Source organism: Pleurodeles waltl, chromosome 3_1 (genome assembly GCF_031143425.1).
Source record: "Pleurodeles waltl isolate 20211129_DDA chromosome 3_1, aPleWal1.hap1.20221129, whole genome shotgun sequence".
Taxonomy (NCBI): Eukaryota; Metazoa; Chordata; class Amphibia; order Caudata; family Salamandridae; genus Pleurodeles; species Pleurodeles waltl.
Window position 1 is genome coordinate 826401156 of NC_090440.1, and position 18419 is coordinate 826419574.

The window sequence follows — 18419 nt, forward strand, 5'->3', positions numbered from 1 at the left end:
TATTATACTAACATGGAATGTCAGGGGCCTAGGGACCCCGAACAAACGGGCTAGAGTGCATGCTCGACTTAAGAGACTAGGAGTGCATATTGCTATTCTGCAAGAGACACATATGCTGGAGGGGGATCTACGAGACATGCGAGTGAAGTGGGGGGGCCAGCTGATTGGCACAACATATTCGACCTTCGCGAGAGGGGTGCTGATCTGGATAGCAGCGGGAGTTCCATTCCTCTTGTCAACACACAAGATAGACCAGGGAGGGAGGTACGTAGTAATGGAGGGCAGATTAGATGGTAGACAAATGGCTGTGGTCGGGGTATACGCCCCAAACAGCGGCACCATAGGCTTTCTCACCACTCTCACCCCAACATTGCTGACCAACCCCATACCCCTTGCCATCTGGGGTGGGGATTTTAACAGTACCCCAGTGGCAGCATTAGATAGAACTAGCGCCCACCAGAGCGCATCACCTAATAGGAAGCTCGTAAGTCCCCTGCAAGAATGGGCAAATGTTATGGGCCTATATGATGTATGGCGGTTAGGCCATCCAGAGCAAAAAGAATATTCATTTTACTCGGTCCCACACAATACCCACACTAGAATTGACATAATATGGGGCACTCGCGAAATAGGGGCGCTGATAACTGAATCCGAATATTTGGCAAAGACAGTCTCGGACCATGCACCACTGCGGGTAACCCTGAATTGGGGCAGGGCACGTCAGGTAATACCCACTTGGAGATTCCAGGCGGAAGCTCTACAGGACCAAGCATTCGCTACATCACTGGGGGAAACTATAGGCCAATATTGGGAAATAAACGCTATGTCTGCAACAACCCGGGCGATAGAATGGGATGCCCACAAAGTAGTGGCCCGCGGAGTATGTATGTCCACTACGTGGGGAGTGAGACGCTCCTTACAGGCGGAAATTAGCAAACTTGAGAAGGAGCTGCGGGATGTGGAAAAAGCGGTAGCACGGGGGGAAATTACCAGTATTGCCCTGAAAGAAAAGCGCTTAAAATATAATGAGGCAGATAGCAGGCTCCGCTGCCACGACTATAAATATTACTTAACCAGGTTGCAAACGGAAGGAGATAGATCAAGCAGAATGCTAGCGTGGCTACTACGTGAGGATAGACAGCAGGCCCCGATAGGGGCCATCCGGGCGGGCGCGCAAGAAATGGCTACTACACAAGCAGAAATAAACGAGGTGTTTAGGAATTATTACTCTAACCTATACACTAAACGTACTGCGTGCACGGCTACACAACTAGAGGCCTTTCTGGCGGACTCCTTCCTACCCCAGCTACCACAACCAGATAGAGATGGAATTGAAACCCCTATAACAATAGCAGAAATAGAACTAGCCCTTGCACAGCTACCCAGGAACAAAGCGCCTGGCACTGACGGTCTCCCTTCGGAGTATTATAAAGCCTATTTACCCAGTTTGAAATCTCATCTGCTAGGAGTGTTCCAAGAGGCGTGGACTACAGAAAGCTTGCCCACATCTCAAAGGGAGGCTCTGATAGTAGTACTCCCTAAACAGGGTCGAGACCACACAGATGTGAAATCTTATAGACCACTATCGCTGCTGAACACAGACTGCAAAATATTAGGCAAAATATTGGCCAACAGGTTGGCCCCCCTCATGCACTTACTGATACATGCAGATCAGAGTGGCTTCATTCCCAAACGTAACACCTTCCTGAATATTCGAAGATTGCTGGGCATAATAGGAGACACCCCCAAGAATGCACAGGAGGAAATGGTGCTCTCATTAGACATAGAAAAGGCCTTTGATACGCTCGAGTGGGACTTTCTGTTGGCCACGATGGCCCGTATGGGAATAGGCCCTAACTATATCCGCTGGGTTCGGACATTGTACTCTAGCCCGAACGCGAGGGTGAAATCAGGCGGGGTGATTTCTGATAGTTTCCCGATCTCTAGGGGGACACGGCAGGGATGCCCCTTATCCCCGCTACTGTTTGCCATAGCAATGGAACCATTAGCGGCAAAAGTTCGCCTCATGGAGCATGAATGGGGAATTATTAGGAACGGGGTACATCACACGATTTCACTATATGCAGATGATGCGTTGATATATATCAGGAACGGCTGTGCAGTTATCCCATCTGTAATATCATTACTGGCTGAATTCGGAGGCCTATCTGGCCTTGTGGTAAACTGGGAGAAGTCGTGTGTCTTTCCCCTGGTAAAAAGGGCTCCTAATAATCATGATCCCCCAGAGACAGGACATCTTAAGTGGTGCCCTACAACATTCAAATACTTAGGGATAAACATATATCATGCCACGGAAGACTTAAGAGATGGGAACCTGGGGAAGGCGCTAACATCTATAAAAGGCTCCCTACAATTCTGGAACAAGCTCCCTCTCTCGCCACCCGGCAAGGTGGCGATTGCTAATATGTTGATTCTACCTAGGCTTTTATATTACTTTGCGGCCCTACCGATAATTATTCCCAAAAGATTCTTCAGCAATCTAAACACAGCATTGCTGCAGCTCATTTGGGGAGGTAGCAGAGCGCGAGTGGCGCTACCCACACTACAATGTCCGCTGGACAATGGTGGCCTAGGAACCCCGAATTTTGAAAAATACTATGCAGCCGCACAACTTCAATGGGTCCAATATTGGATCCACAGACCAGAGCAAGCGGAACCTATGAGCCTAGAGCCTCGGCGGAACGGGACCCCCCTTTTAAATTGGCTGTCGACGAAGCCCCCCAAAGTGGCACTGGTCAACCCACTGCTTGCAGCTGCGTACGCGTGCTGGGCCAGATACGTGCAAAAAAGAGCGGATAAGCTCCCATACTCTCCACACGTACCGCTGAATTACCTGTTAGTGGGGAACGCAGCCAGAATGCAAGCTGCAAAGCAGTGGAACGAAGCAGGAATACTGACCGTAGGGGATTGCTACGAAGACGGTAAACTAATGACGTTCGAGGCCCTTCAGGCCCTCACGGAGATAAATCCGGGACAGTTCCTGACATATCATGCCATATGTCACGAAATCAGGAAAATTTGGGGAATGGGCACCTCGGAACCAGAGATCTCCCCTGTGCTTCACCAGCTTCTACAACACAGCGATCAAACTAAAACAATATCCAATCTATACAGAATCCTCAACAAGACCCCTGTTACACAGACAGGGAAAACATGGGATAGATGGAACGCAGTACTCCCCACCCCGATCCCACTGGAAGACTGGCCTAAGGCCCTATCCCACATCAGAGGTGTGTCAAGGAATCCCAGATTTAGATATACCCAATTCAATTACACGCATCAAACATATCTTTCCCCAGCCAGAATAAAGCGCATGTTCCCTGATGCAGCATCAATGTGCCCCAGATGCAGATTGCCGTCAGCATCCTTTTTCCACATGGTATGGGATTGCCCGAATATACAAACGGCCTGGGCGGAGGTGGTAGAGGAGGTATCTGGGCTTACGGGACTGGCACTGGTAGCAGACCCCGGGTCCTGCCTGTTGGGACTTAGGAAGAGACCCAAAAAACAAAGACATTTACATAAATTTATAGACCTGGCCTTTTTAATGTATAAAAGGTTAATAGCAATGCATTGGAAAGCCTCTATGGCTCCCGATCTGAAATCCTGGCACTCTCTAATAACACGCTGGGCGCGTACTGAATATCAGGTACTAAAAAGAATGGTGCGTGAAGGGCGGCAACACACAGGTTGCTCTACATGGGAGGATATGGTAACAAAGCTGGAGGCCAAAAACGATGAAAAGCCTCCTTAAATTGGGGCGCGCGTATTCGCAACAACCACAGCATAAATTCACCTGCACCCCTCATCACGGGAACAGAATTCATAAGACACCCAGACAACACAGTGCGCATGCATCACACCCGCCCATCTCTCTAGCAATAAATGCCCACTAAGACTATGTCACCACAGTGGTGGCGCGGCGCGGGGAGCAGAAAACCAGGGGAGCCACTCGCATACACTAACCTAGTTGATGCCCCTTCCCTCAGACACTCAGGGAACCCATGCACGTAAAGCAAGGTCCACACTGGTCTCCAACGAATGCCTATATAAAATAAACAGTGAAGGATAAATCTAGGGAGGGTGCAGCCAGGAATGATATTACAAGACCAGAAGCGTTCCGTGAAGCGCATAGAGGGGTTGTGTGTATTTGTTTCAAGACTTAGATAATTAATCATCGTTTTGGTTTATCCTGTGGTTGCAAACTGAACAATTTGTATCATATTTCGAAATATAAAACCAATAAATATATTTAAAAAAAAAAAAAAACTAAGATATTCTCCGCGGCTGCACTTCAAGCTGATTAACCTCTTCCTATGCAGCAAACATGAAATAAATAACCATCTATCTGGGGTTTTTATTAGGAACCTACCGTAAGCATTGACATGAAGGGTATTAAGAAAGATTTAGCAGTTTGATTCAGATAGCTTTAACGTATTAATCAACTCCTGATGTTCTTCGAAAAGGAAAGTCCATTAGCACTGAGAAAGGCATGAATCCATTCCTACTGCTGAGGATGTCATGTATTGCACCAATTAATATGCATGCTGGAGTGTGGTCATGTGAACGACTGTACACTACACAGCGGGTCAGGTTCTTTCCCGAGATAGCATCAATGGACACAGATCGGTCACGCGAATAATATACTAATGTCACATTGACTGTGTACCAATATTATGAAATGTACTGACAACCGTTAAGTAGTTGCGCCAAAGGGATTTCCCGGCAATGTTATAAATCAAAGAAGTTAAATTAACCCATATACATAAATTACAAAATTATATAGTGCTACATTTGAAATTCTAAAACCTGCAACACCACCATGTACGTGCTCTAATTCTACAGGGATGATTTGGAAAATCAATGTATAAAGTGAATAAAGACCATTTATTTAAGGAGCTTTAAAATGATTCCAAAATTTTAGGTGACTACTTTAGAACACTCAACTCAATTATGACAAACAAGTAAGTCAGTATTTCAGCCATCTGCCCAAGATCTCAGTTACAGCTAAAAAGTCACAAATAATGTCACCTAGCTTTCCGTTAATCATGATTTTAAATAATACCCCCATGATCTAATTTTGCTACCCCGCATCTTTAGTCAGTTAGGATAGCAGCTCTAGTAGCTTCTGCCACGTCGCCTCTCCTCTGCTTTGATACCCGGCATTATAATTATGATAGCAGAATCAGCATAATAATAGCAAAGACGTTTGTTATATCAATCCAGATCTTAGGTAAGCCAACCAAGACTGTAGTGACCCAAAACTTAAAGCAGGCCTAATCAAGCACTCAGGTTTAACAACATCACCACACTTCTTTGGATTCCAACTAAGTAGGCTTGATGACTGAGGCAAGGATGAAAATATGCAAGACAGGAAAAGGATGGGTTGGCTTACAGTCCCAAGCACAGACAGATCTATGACCTGCAAGGTTGTCGAACATCAAAGCAGGTTAACGAGGTATCAGATTGGCAGAGCACACCCAGCTCCAAACTCCAAGGGTGGAGAACACATCTATAGTATCAAGCAGTATTTACAGTAGGTGCTGTAAAGGTTTAGAAAGCAGATGCTAAAGGTAAGATGTGAGACAAGTCAATTTATCTGCAATTAAGATAACACAGGCAGTTGCACTGCAAATATGGCCCTTTAAAATGTTTGAGAGATTCTAGCACAATCTCCCAGAACATTGGAACATCATGGGAATATGTGGGTGTTCAGTTCAGCTAAAGTTCCAGAGTGTAGACAATTCACATAAACTACTACTAATTACTGCATCCTCAAATAACCACCCACCCACTGCACTTGAGTCAAGACATCTATGTGCCTTGGGGCTTCCTTAAAATAAATTCAGTCTTTGAATCTCTATTCAATGACCCTTACATTCTTTCTCAGCCTTTCCGTGTCTAATAAACGGATACCTGCATCTGCCACTAAAACATCTGATTTTTACAGAAAGGTTTCTTTATAGTAACACAATAATTGCTGTCACTGAAGGTGCAGTGCATAGTTTTATACCAATCGGTGTGTTTTCAGGTGGTAGCATTAAAAGCCTGAAGTGAAATGCACAAACCACTCTACTCATTGCTGAAGGTGAGGGGATATTGCCCGGCTGCGCATAGACAAGGAAAGTGGTCAGAAGGATTGGAGGAGACATAATGGATAAAGGGGTACGAAAAGAATGAAAAAGGAAAATGTTACTTACCGAGTAGGCATCTGTTTGTGGCACATAGTTCACCTGCTTTGCGTAAGTCTGCCATTTAGTGTTGGTTTTCGGAGGGTTACAAGTTGTTCTCCGAAGAAGAATCTTTTTGTGTCACAAGATTGAGTGACTCCTCCTCTCGTGATAGTGCGCATGGGCATTGAGTCCTATATTAGATTGTTTTCCCGCAGGCGAGTTAGGTAAGGAGTATATATATATATATATATATATATATATATATATATATATATATATATATAAAAAAAGAATAGAGAATTCTGGGTAGTTCCCAAGTTTAGGTGGAGAGCAGCTCTAGTAAGGAGCACCCTGCAACACCAGCGACACTCTTGATTTGCTCACCTCAAATGTCTGTTTATTTAGCAAAGTTTTTAAGCATTGGATCAGCACAGTGCTATCCACGTCGAGCTAGATAGTGACAAAGTCTTTTGCCATTTGTACAGCAAAGTCTTTAAGCATAGGTTTGACACAGTGTCAACCTTGCCGAGCTGTACAAAAGCCATTTACCACTCGAGGCACAGTATTACAACTTTGGACTGGTAAAGTACCGTATAAGCCAACCTGGAATGAGTAAAAGCAACCCGTGACACGTGTTTCGCTCTCAGAGCTCATCAGAGAGGTTTAGCTTTGTCCAGACGCAAGGGAGCACCCAGTATAAGTAAAAACAAATCCCTTTCAGGGTTAGAGTGATGCATAAATTGATTTATGAGTCACTCTAGCCCTGAAAGGGATTTGTTTTGATATATATATATAGCTAGATAGATAGTATATAAGAAAGGATGTCCATGAAGAGTATATATAGATGTCCATTAAGTGTATATACATATGTACAATATTTGTAGAAGAATTTTACTACAATGACAACAGTCTTCTAGGGAGGAGAAAGGGCACATGTGAATCCACAGCACTACACGCCACGAACAGATGACGATTGGGTAAGTAACATTTTCCGTTCAATGACTTGTGGCTGTAGATTCACATGCTTTGCATAGACTGTAAAGCAGTCCCCTCCAAGTAAGCAGTGGCTAGCCTGTAGGAGTTGGAGTAGCCTGAAAAAGTGTCCTGAGCACTGCCTGGACAACATTTGTTTGTTGACGAGCTAAAACATCTACACAATAGTGCTTAGAAAATGTGTGTGGTGTAGACCAAGTAACAGCCTTACAAATATCTGCTATTGGAAGGTTTCCTAAAAAGGCCATAGAAGCACCTTTTTTCTGGTACAGTGTGCTCTAGGAGCTTTAGGTAATTGTCTTTTAGCTTTCAGATAAAAAGTTTGAATATACTTGACTATCCATCTAGCTATTCCATTTTTTTTTTTTTATTGGATCGCCTTTGTGAGGCATTGAAAATGCTATAAAAACCGGTTTAGATTTTCTAAAACTTTTAAACCTGTCACAGGTTGTTTAACATCTAGTGTGTGCACGCTCTTTCGGCGACTGATTCTGGCTATGGAAAAAAATAGGCAACTCAACTGATTGGTTACTGTGAAATGGTAAAACTCCTTTTGGGATAAATGTAGGGTTTGTCCTAAAGACTACTCAATCTCTAGGTACTTGGAAAAAGGGTTGTTCTAAAGTGAAAGCTTGTAATTCACGTACATGTCATAGGGAAGTGATAGCCACTAAAAAGGCAACTTTCTATGAAACAAATTGCAAAAAACAGGAGCGCATGAGTTCAAATGGTGGACCCATAAGTCTAGTTAGGGCAATATTAAGGTTCCATACTGGAGTTGAAGGAACCCTGGATGGAATAGCCCTCTTAAGGTCTTCCATAAATGCTTAAATTACAGGAATTCTGAACAAAGAAATATGTTGTCTGTTTTGTAGGTAAGCAGCTATAGCTGCTAAATGAAGTCTAATAGATGAGTATGCTAAATTTGCCTTTTGTAAATGTAGTAGATAACAATGTTTGCACTGATGCTTTGAGTGGATCAATGTGTTTAGGTTGACAGTAGCATACAAAACATTTCCATTTTGCAGCATAATACTGTCTAGTTGTAGGTATACATGCCTCTCTAAGAATGTCCATGCATTCAGAGGAAAGGTGTAAATATCCAAACTCTATGACTTCAGGAGCCATATCGCAAGATTGAGTGTTTTGGGGTCTGGATGTCTGATTGGACCTTGCATTTGAGTCAAGTGATCTGGTCGGCTGGGAAGTTTCTGGTGGGGAACTACAGACAGATCCAATATTGTTGTGTACCAAGGTTGACGTGTCCATGTGGGGCCTACAAGGATCATTGTGAGTGATGTTTGTCTTATCTTGCAAACCAGAAATGGAATGATTGGGAGAGGCGTAAAATCCATAAGCAAATATCCCTGACTAATTTATCCACAGAGCATTGTCCTTGGACTGAGGATGTGGGTATCTGGAAGCAAAGTTTTGGCATTTTGAATTTTTTACGGTGGCAAAGAGATATATTTCTGGTGTGAAAGTATTTGTGAAGTACTTGTGGGTGAAGTTCCCATTCATGGACATGTTGCTGTATCCAGCTTAGGTGGTCAGAAAACTGAGTGTCCATTACTGGGAGATATTCTGCCAGTAACTGAATGTGATTGTGAATTACCTACTTCCAAATTGTCTAAGCTAAAAGAGACAACTGAGATGACTGTTCCCCCCCCCCCTTGTTTCTGCAGATAATATATTGCTGTCATGTTGTCTGTATGGACTAGAACCACTTTATGAGAGAGTTGTAGCAGAAATGCATTGAGTGCTAGAAAGACTGCTAGCATCTGTTGAATGGGATCCCATCTGCCTTGTGTTGTAAAGTTGTTGAGGTGAGCTCCCAAGCTTATACAAATTTTATCGGTAGTGAGAGTGATCTGATGCACAGGGTCTTGAAAGGGCTGCCCTTTGAAAGGTTGGTGGGATTCCACTATTGCAGAGAGCGGTGAGTCTGGCGGTCCAACAGCACTAGATCCTGAAGATGACCATGTGACTGAAACCAATGATGAGACGGACACTGCTATAATGGACGCCTGTGTAGTCTGGCATGAGGAACGATGGCAATGCAGGAAGCCATCAACCCTAATAGCTGCATCACTACTCACTGTGTAAGTATGGTTCTTCTGTAATTGAGAAACAAGAGTTTGGAAAGCTTGAATCCATGCTGGTTTTGGATATGCCAACCCTGAGTGAATATTGAGAACTGATCCCAGATAAGGCTCTATATGTGAGGGTTGGAGATGGGATTGAGAAAGTTGATTGTAAATCCCACAGTGTGTAGAAGGCTTACTTTGTACTAAGTATGTTTCTGACATTGTTGTATGGCATTGGCTTTGATGAGCCAATCGTCCAAGTATGGAAAACGTGAATATGCTGTCTTCTGAAGAATGCAGCCACTACCACTAAGCATTTTGTGAATACTCTGGGAGCAGTTGTTACCCCGAATGGTAGAACCTTGAATTGATAATGTTTTCCCGCAATGACAAATTGGAGATATTTGTGATGTGCTGGATTGTATGGGAATATAGAACTAAGCATCTTTGAGATCTAATGCTATCATGTAACCTCCTTGCTGTAATAGGGGAATAACATCTTGCAGAGTGACCATATGAAAACACTCTAAAAGAATGTATAGGTTGAGAGATCTGAGATCCACAATTGGTTGTACTGAGCCATCTTTCTTTGGTATAAGGAAGTATAGATAATATAATCCTAACATTTGTTGAGATAGGGGAACTGGTTCTATAGCCCCTTTGAGAAGAAGGGATTGTACCTCTTCTTTTGAGAGAATGAGATTATTGTGTGAGAGTTTGTGAACACAAGGGGGAATAGCTGGTGGAGTGGACATTAGTTCTAGACAAAAAACATTTGGGCACTTGATAGAACTAATTGATCTGTGGTGATATTGGACCACTGAGGATAGAAATGTGCACGTCTTCCCCTCACTGGAGAGGTGTGTGCTGTGGGGATTTGTAAGAAGTAACTGTCTTGTATTTGAGGCAGAAGTGGGTGCCTTACCTCTGCCTCTATTATTTGCACCCCTGTAAGAGCCTCTGAAGGAACCACTATTGTAAAAATGTGTTCCTTGTTTGGTTTGCGAGGTGGAAGGCTAGGTATATGATGTCTTGAAACCTCCCCTAAAAAGGTTACCCCTAGTTGGTGTTGTTAGTAAGACCTCTATAGCTTTAGCTGTTTCTGAATCTTGTTTGCGCTTGTAAATAGTGGTATCAACCTCTGGGCCAAATAAATGTTCTTTATCGAAATGCATGTTGAGAACTGCCTGTTGCATTTCTGGCTTGAAGCATAAGCACCTCAACCAAGCATGCCTTCTTATACTAACACTGGTGTTTATACCACATGCTGATGTATCCACTGCATCAATGGCACATCATCATCATGGCCTGCACTTCTGAGACTCTCCCCATTTTTGATGTTCCTGCAGAAGATACTGGAGCAGTTCCTCCATTTTGTCCCAGTGGGCACTATTATACCTTGTCCCTGAGAATTTGCAGTTCTCCAATGGTTTGCACGTTGCATCCAGTTTTTTAATCTCCTTATCAGAAAGAGGAGCATCTCCTGTGGACTGACTATTACCACGCTTTTGTCACGACTTACTACTAGAGAATCTGGAGATAGTTGTGATTTTGTAAATGTTGGATCTGAGGGTACAGCTTTGTATTTTTTATCAACCCTTGGTGTAATGACTCTTGCCCTAACAGGTTCTTCAAAGATCTCTGTGGCATGTCTAAGCATACCTGGCAGCATGGGCAGGAACTGACTCTTTTGATTAATGTTGATTAAGGTATCAATGAGGAAATCCTCTTCGATAGGGTCAGTGTGTGTAGGAAAGTAGCCTCTTTCTAGCTTGGTGACCCCCCACTTTTGGCCTGTTTGTCAATGTGCTTGACTGTGTCTACTGGAATCCTACTAATCAGGACCTCAGTAGTTATGCTCTCTCGCTTAAATTATGGTTATTACATACTGGTTATCTAGTATTTCACCCACAATTGGAATACTGGTGCCCCCTTATAACTCCCTAGTATATGGTACTTAGGTACCCAGGGCACTGGGGTTCCAGGGGATCCCTCTGGGCTGCAGCATATCTTTTGCCACCCATAGGGAGCCCATGCAAAGGCTTCTACAGGAGTGCCACTGCAGCCTGTGTGAAAAGGTGCATGCACCCTTTCTCTGCATTTACATTGCACCAGGTCATTTATAAGTCACCCCTATAGAAGGCCCTCTAGCCCTGAGGTCAGGGTGCAGAGTACCTGTGTGCGAGGGCATCATTCTGGAGGTAAGTACCCCCAAAGAGGTGGTGCAAACAGCCACTCTCAATCAAATCCCCCAAAGTGTCTGTTTGTGAATTTCCCTAAAGGGGGACAGGCACAACATAAACTTTCCTTAGAGGGTAGGAATAAAAATGGGAACGATAGCAAATGCAGAATGGCGAAGAAAGAACAACTACCATACTGCGTCTCTGTAATAAAAGATTTTACTTAGTTTTCCAAGGACAGCAATTAATGACATATTAAGGTTTTGAACAACATCTAGCAAAGCACTGGTCCAAGGCCTCTTGAGTGAAAACAAAGGTTTTACTAGACATTCACAGGACTCGCCCCATTAGTGCCTTCATCTTTGATTCCATTGTGTGGATCACTGCTATAAATCCACCAGTTGTAGCATGCAGTTCAGAAGAAATGGAATCAAGAGATCTCATTAAAACAGATATCCCTCTGGAGAGTTCCTTTCATCTGCAGTCTCCAGACCCCGAACTCGTGGGTGTTTGGGAGTGTGTGAGCACAGCTTTAAAAAGCTTCTGCTCCATTGTCGGCCTTTTTTGTTTTTGAAACATGGTGACCTCTACTCACTGCCTCTTCAAAAGAAAATATTGTACCTCAACAGACTGTCTCCTCCACCTGATCCAGGCACGTCCATTGTTTCTTTCATGCTGGTGCCCTCGGAGTGATTCTTTGCTCCCTCCATTTCTGTAATCCATGAGAACCTCCAACTGGCTCATGCTAAAATACCATCACTGTCAGCCTGTTCTTTCCCTTATGTCCCTTCTTCACCATCACCAATGCTGGGAAGTTCTTCCAGAATACAGCTGCTCCCACAAAACGTGTTGAACATGTGGTCATGTCGCTCCTCCTCAGTCACCTACCACATTTCCCTTTTGCTCAAGTCTCCTGAGTGTGAAATCTGCCATCTAGTATCTCTGTGATATTATGGAGACAAGGGAGAAAGGCAAGAGCTCTAAAATCACATATGTAGCAATAAGAAATTGGTCCCAACCAAACTCAACCCTACCGGAAAAGTATCCATGGCATGTAGCCTGGTCCTGCTGTCTACACTGTCCCAGTGACAAGTTTGGCCGCTTTGTTGATGATGCTGTGCCACAGAACCAATCACAAGGAAATATAGCTTAGGAATATTTCCTTGGATTCTCAAGAAACTGGCAGCCAGAAATTCCTGGTGTTTCACTTTTGTCCAGCTTCCTCAATTTATCCGGGCCCTGTCTATAGTCTTTATCTTCTTTTCAGATACAATAGTCTCTACCTGGATGTAAGGAGTGAGAAATTACGTGAATGTACTTCCTCAATAATCTGTGAAAAATATATTTTTCCCTCATAACATTCTTCAAGGATCCTATGTTTCAAAAAACATGTTCAGAAATCTATAGGTTTACAAAAGAAAGGTTTTAACGTCCGTTCCTGTAGCACTGTACTTAGAAACAATTGCTGCAGGGTCATGCTTTTCTTGAAGAATTATTTCCAAAATGATTAGCATCTGCCACTCAAGGTTCTAAGTCCCTTTTAACTAGCCAAATACATCAAATGTTTTCAAGCTTAGTTACATTTATGTACAGGGGTTACCACAGGGAAATATAATGGTGTATGCAGCACAATGAGTTTGTGAGGGGGGAGTGAAGGGAGAGGCAGGATTACATGTCTTTAAGAGACTTGTAAAATAAAGTTTAACAACATGTGACCATCCCCTGCTACATCTACGATTTATATTAAACAACTCCATGCCAATGCCTTGATTTTATCTAAACTGAACATGAAGTATGTCAGGTCCATGTTTTGGATAACTTCTTTAAAATCAATTGAAAGTCATATTGTTACCCTTCTACAGGTTGCCCCCATTGTCCTAAGTACCGTGATACAGAAAAGGTCAAAACAACAATACTAAGCAAATTGTTCAAAATCTATGTTTCCTAGAACATAAAAATACAATGTAGTCTATTCCATCTGCTACCTTTGTTCCCAATCCTGCAGTGTTCCAGTATGAAAGATACTAAATATCCGTATCTCTCACCAGGAGATCAGCGGTAAGAGCATCTCTCTGTCAGTCAACAAGACTAACAGCGATCCAGTATAGATATGTATGGGAAAGGTGACTCACAGATAACAAGAGTGCACAAACAGCATTATCTCAAGTAATATGCTTCTTCAAGCAGTGGAACCACTTTTATTCAACTCAAAAAGACAAGCTTTTGTACACGCTCCCTCACAAAATACTCTACATGATTGAACTGCCCATTGCGTGCTCAGGGATGGTGTTGTCCTTAAGAATAGGTCAGGCAATGAGTCCCTAAGGATAAGATTCAAAACAACATTTCAAAACACAATCAATAAACAAGACAGACACAAAAAAGGGAGTTTGAGATCAGATATTTAAATAAAAAGCACAAAGGTTTATTAAAATATTAAAGTAAAGAACAGAAGACAAAATATAATCTGTTTCAATAAATCAGTCATAGGACACTGAAATAAACTTCCATGAAGGCCCTTAAGCATTTAGGATAGACGCAGCAATGAGAAAGTCTGAAAAATAGACTAAACCCAGGATGTGCAGCAAATCAATAGAAAATCCAGCAGCATTCCTAGAGGGTAAAAAAATAGTCTGACTCAGCCTCAAATTTAAGGCCTTTTATATCAATTTTCACCATAGAAGGCTATTGAAATTGCAGAGTCAACATGTGGTAAGCAAATGTAACAATACAACAACAAATCAAAATATAGAATTATAAAACAAATCATATAATGCCACAATTCTAGACACTATGTTTCTAAATGAATAATTATGACCCCTTCTGACCTAATGTCATCGGAGATGTCAAAACATTTTGGTTATATATACCCAATGGAAAGACGCATTTTGAATGGCCTAAAGTGAGCAAGCAGGAAGAGCCTAAAAAAGAATCTAAAGCAGTGGCTTCCAAACTTTTGACTTCTGTGGACCCCCACTTTATCATTACTGGAACCAGGGGAACCCCACCAAATCATAATTGGAATCCAGGGGCCACCCTCCCCCCCACTGAGTCATTATTGAAAGCTGGGGACCTAATCTGTTAATATTATTACATTTTTCAAGCAGTTGCGGACCCCCATGGGTCCCCGGACTAAAGGTTGGGAACCACTGATCTAAAGGCTTCCTTCGGAGTTCTTTGAGAACAAACATTACAACACAAAGCAACAGAGTACATTTTACTGCAAGCAAAGTCAATAAGAAATATAAAGACAGAATGAACATTTTGAAGCAGAAGCCATACAAATACAAAATGGAGATGAGGCCTAGTTTTGCCAAGTTCAGGAAAACATAAATCTGTACATCACAGCTTTATCGTTTCAACTGCAGTAGACTATTAATATAAAAAACATGATTTCAATCAGAAAATAGCTACATAACTTCCTCACTGATTGACAGGGAAGCACAGGAGTATTCAAGTCCTTTTGTTATGGAACTGGCAACAAGTATCCAAATTCCAGAATGTATACAGCCTCATGCATATGGTGCAGTTCATTCAGTTTTAAATAATTACAGATCCACCTAATAGAAGGACCTTCTCAGCCTGATATATCAATATTTTGGTGGGTGGCATATCACAGCCAAATATGTATTTAACTAAAGTTCTAATGCACATTTCTGTGTCACTTGGTTTGTCATTTTTTAGAGAGGGTGCATGTAGAAATAAGTTTTAAGGACAATGTTCCTTTCTGTGATACAGCATCAAGGTGGGCCAAAGTGGTGTAATAACGCATGACTTTTAAAGTATGGACATACAGCAGCAAAGTAATTTCTTAACTTCTGTGATTTCATACAGGTCGTTTTCGTTTGTATCAAACAGTTTGCTTTGTTCTATGAATGCACACTTATCATGCACACCTAAAACGGAAGTAGACAAGAAGGAACCATCTCAAATATATAGCATGCCAGCATTTAATCCATAACTGAATAGCACTTTATCTAAAATATTTTCATCTGAACCGGCCCTCTTCACAAACCGAGGTTGGGCCTCAATTATGGTTAGGTGGAGCACTGAGAGTGGAAAACCATCTGGTCCCTCCTGCCCTTTCCAAACCAATTATTCCCCCTCTCAATTTTAGAGTCGGGAAATCTCAGAGTTACTATCAGAGATAATTTTGTCGGCTCCAAAGACAGTAATGCTAAAACCAGCATTCCGTTCAGTACAGGACTGCTGAGTCACAGTGACAGTGGTCCCACCCAATTTAGGGTCATACGAAAATCACTCATTTACCCTGACCATGTGAAACTAGCTGTAAAAATGTTAAATGGCATCAACGTGCAGGGAAAATGCTCCCTGACCTATGGGTCATTTAGTTCTAATTAGAAAAACAAATTTACACCTTGAGAGTTAGTTTCCAGGATAGCGAAGATCGTGACCTCCTCCTCCTTGTAGACGGGAGGACTGTCTGCTAAATAAGGCCTTTTCTCTAAAGCGTGTCTTTCAATTCAACTTCCCATATTGTGATCAAGGTTAGAAACATACATCAGACTTGATTGTGTGTGGTTTTCTTTCCTTCAAATGCAAAGTGAACAACAAACAATGGTTGCTGTCACTTGAAAATCACATCATATTTGCATAAAGCTTATCTAAAGTATAGTGCAAAAAGAAGACATCTCCTAAATCTAGGCAGCCAGCCCTTATGTGTATTTACCACGATTTGTACATGTAAATAAGACCAATATAAAGTTTTAAAAGAGTTCTGTTAAAGTGCCCACCATGTATCGCAGGTCTGCCAAGTAGTTGGAAAAATCTAACATCTTTAGGAAAATTAAAACATTCCCTTTGTGGTGTTATCCCATAGTGGGGCACCACAACGGTCAGTGAGTCCACAAGATACATGAACAGGACAAAGAGTCCAGAGTCTTCTAAATGTGAAATTTGAAGTTAAAAAGAATGAATGCTCTTGTGGTAGCAATAGAGCTATGTTTACTAAACTTGGCAATCGTTCTTGTCATCAAACACATGAACAAAGGGTATTCTTATTAGAGATATTAAAACTGTAAAAGAATAATTGCAAACATTCCAATTGTCATATTCTTACCTTGGAGATGGATTTTGCATCTGTTGTGGACGTGCCTGTAGTTATTGCTGTGGATGAGTCACTGACCATGCTAGAGGGTCTTTGGCTTATCTTTTGCTCGGACATTGGTGAATTATGCCTAAAGAAATACAAGTAATATTAGAAAACCGGTGCGAACAGAGGAAGCCATACACAAGTACTTAAAATGGCTCTCGAGAACTAAAGGGGTATTCTGGAATGCTTTTTCCTCAGAAAGGTTATGTAGACAACTATACTACAGCAGGGGCAGCACACACCTTATTTTACTGCAAAAAGATAAACTCTCCAATACAATCTGCACATCTCACCTCATGCCCTTGCAGTACTTTATCGACTGTTTGCCTTTTTTAGGTTTTTGACTGGCAAAGACATTTTGTTTTGCATAAAAATAAATGTACTACATACACATCCTTACTTACAGCTCCGTTCAATTAGCATTCCTCGACCATTGGACAGCTGTAGTGTCATTCATATTTGCTTTCCCCTCATCCCCATGACAACCACAGTATAGAACAAGTAGGGTCCCCTGACTGTGAGTGGGAGCATTCTCCTCTTGTCAATGTGCACATCCGCACAATAAGTAGTCTCTTCAGTGCCAGGGACTACAGGTGCAATGTGCGCATTTACAAAAAAAAGTTTATATATACTTTCACTTTTAGACAACATTTGTTTGTATGTACTGAAAGTCTTCATGGAAAAGCCATTCACAAACAAAATAAGCATTTGCAAAGCCAAAATGTCATCATCGACCTCTAGACCTATTTCCCTTGATAATGATGGGTTCTTCCTTTAGGCTTGGAGTAAAACCTAAGAATAAAATTATTGTCTAAAGAGAGCATCGGTTTCATCAATAGGTTTTCAGCTGAAGACTGGGATAACTCATTATAATACAAACCTTCCATTGCAAATAATTCTAATGTTCTATTATTACGTGGTGCAACAGCTGTTCCATATTTTTAGCCATATTATCAGTTCTCTGCAGTGTCAATACAAAATATAAATTCTATAAAATGTAGTGGATTCAAACTAGATTCCAAAAACGTATTTCCATTAAAGGATCTATTTTGTAAATGCATACCTCAGAGTGTGACATCTTGATATGCAGGAATTAAATTAACCGAACTGAAACAGGCCATTCCAGAGAAGGTCGTGCAAAACAGATGTCCTTCTTGTTAGATAAATTTTGGCATGCAAATAAGTATTTTGGTTTCTGCACAATACCTTTCACAATTGTACACATTATGGGGGTCATTTTGACGCCGGCGGGAGGCGAAAATGTGGTGGTAAGTATCGCCAACAGGCTGGTGGTACTTACCTCCACATTATGACAGTGGTGGTCCCGCCACAGTAATGCCGCTGATCCCGCCAGGCTGCCACCAGCCTGGCGGTCATGGCGGTCCCGGCGGTTATAATCTGCCAGGGCTGCACTGCAAGCAGCGCTGCCCTGGGGATTACGAGTCCCCATCCGCCAGCCTGTCCATGGCGGTAAACACCACCATGAAGAGGTTGGTGGTATGGGTGACTTGTGGGGACCCCTGCAGTGCCCATGCACTTGGCATGGGCACTGCAGGGGCCCCCATGCACAGCCTCATCACGCATTCCACTGCCTGAATTACGGGCAGTGAAATGAGTGACGGGTGCTGCTGCACCCAACGCACCTCAACATTGCTGCTGGCTCCATTACGAGCCGGCTTCAATGTTGTGGTGACTTGTCTGCTGGGCCAGCGGGCAGAAACACTGTTTCCATTCGCTGGCCCAGCGGAAATGTCATAATGTGGTGCCAAACATACCGCCAGCACTGGCGGTATGTTGGCGCCCGCGGCTTCGGCGGTCTTTTCAAAAGACCGCCAAAGTCGCAGTGAGGGCC

General features: G+C 42.5%; 1 protein-coding gene across 6 annotated transcripts in view; it reads right to left on the bottom strand.

Moving 5' to 3' along the window:
• Positions 1–18419, bottom strand: part of PLEKHA7 (pleckstrin homology domain containing A7) — a 1012616-nt gene that overhangs the window by 404696 nt on the left and 589501 nt on the right. For all 6 annotated transcript variants that reach the window (XM_069223724.1, XM_069223723.1, XM_069223725.1 and 3 more), the window contains one exon: positions 16535–16652. In XM_069223724.1, the coding sequence (XP_069079825.1) occupies positions 16535–16652 (118 nt within the window). The remainder of the gene's footprint in view (positions 1–16534; positions 16653–18419) is intronic.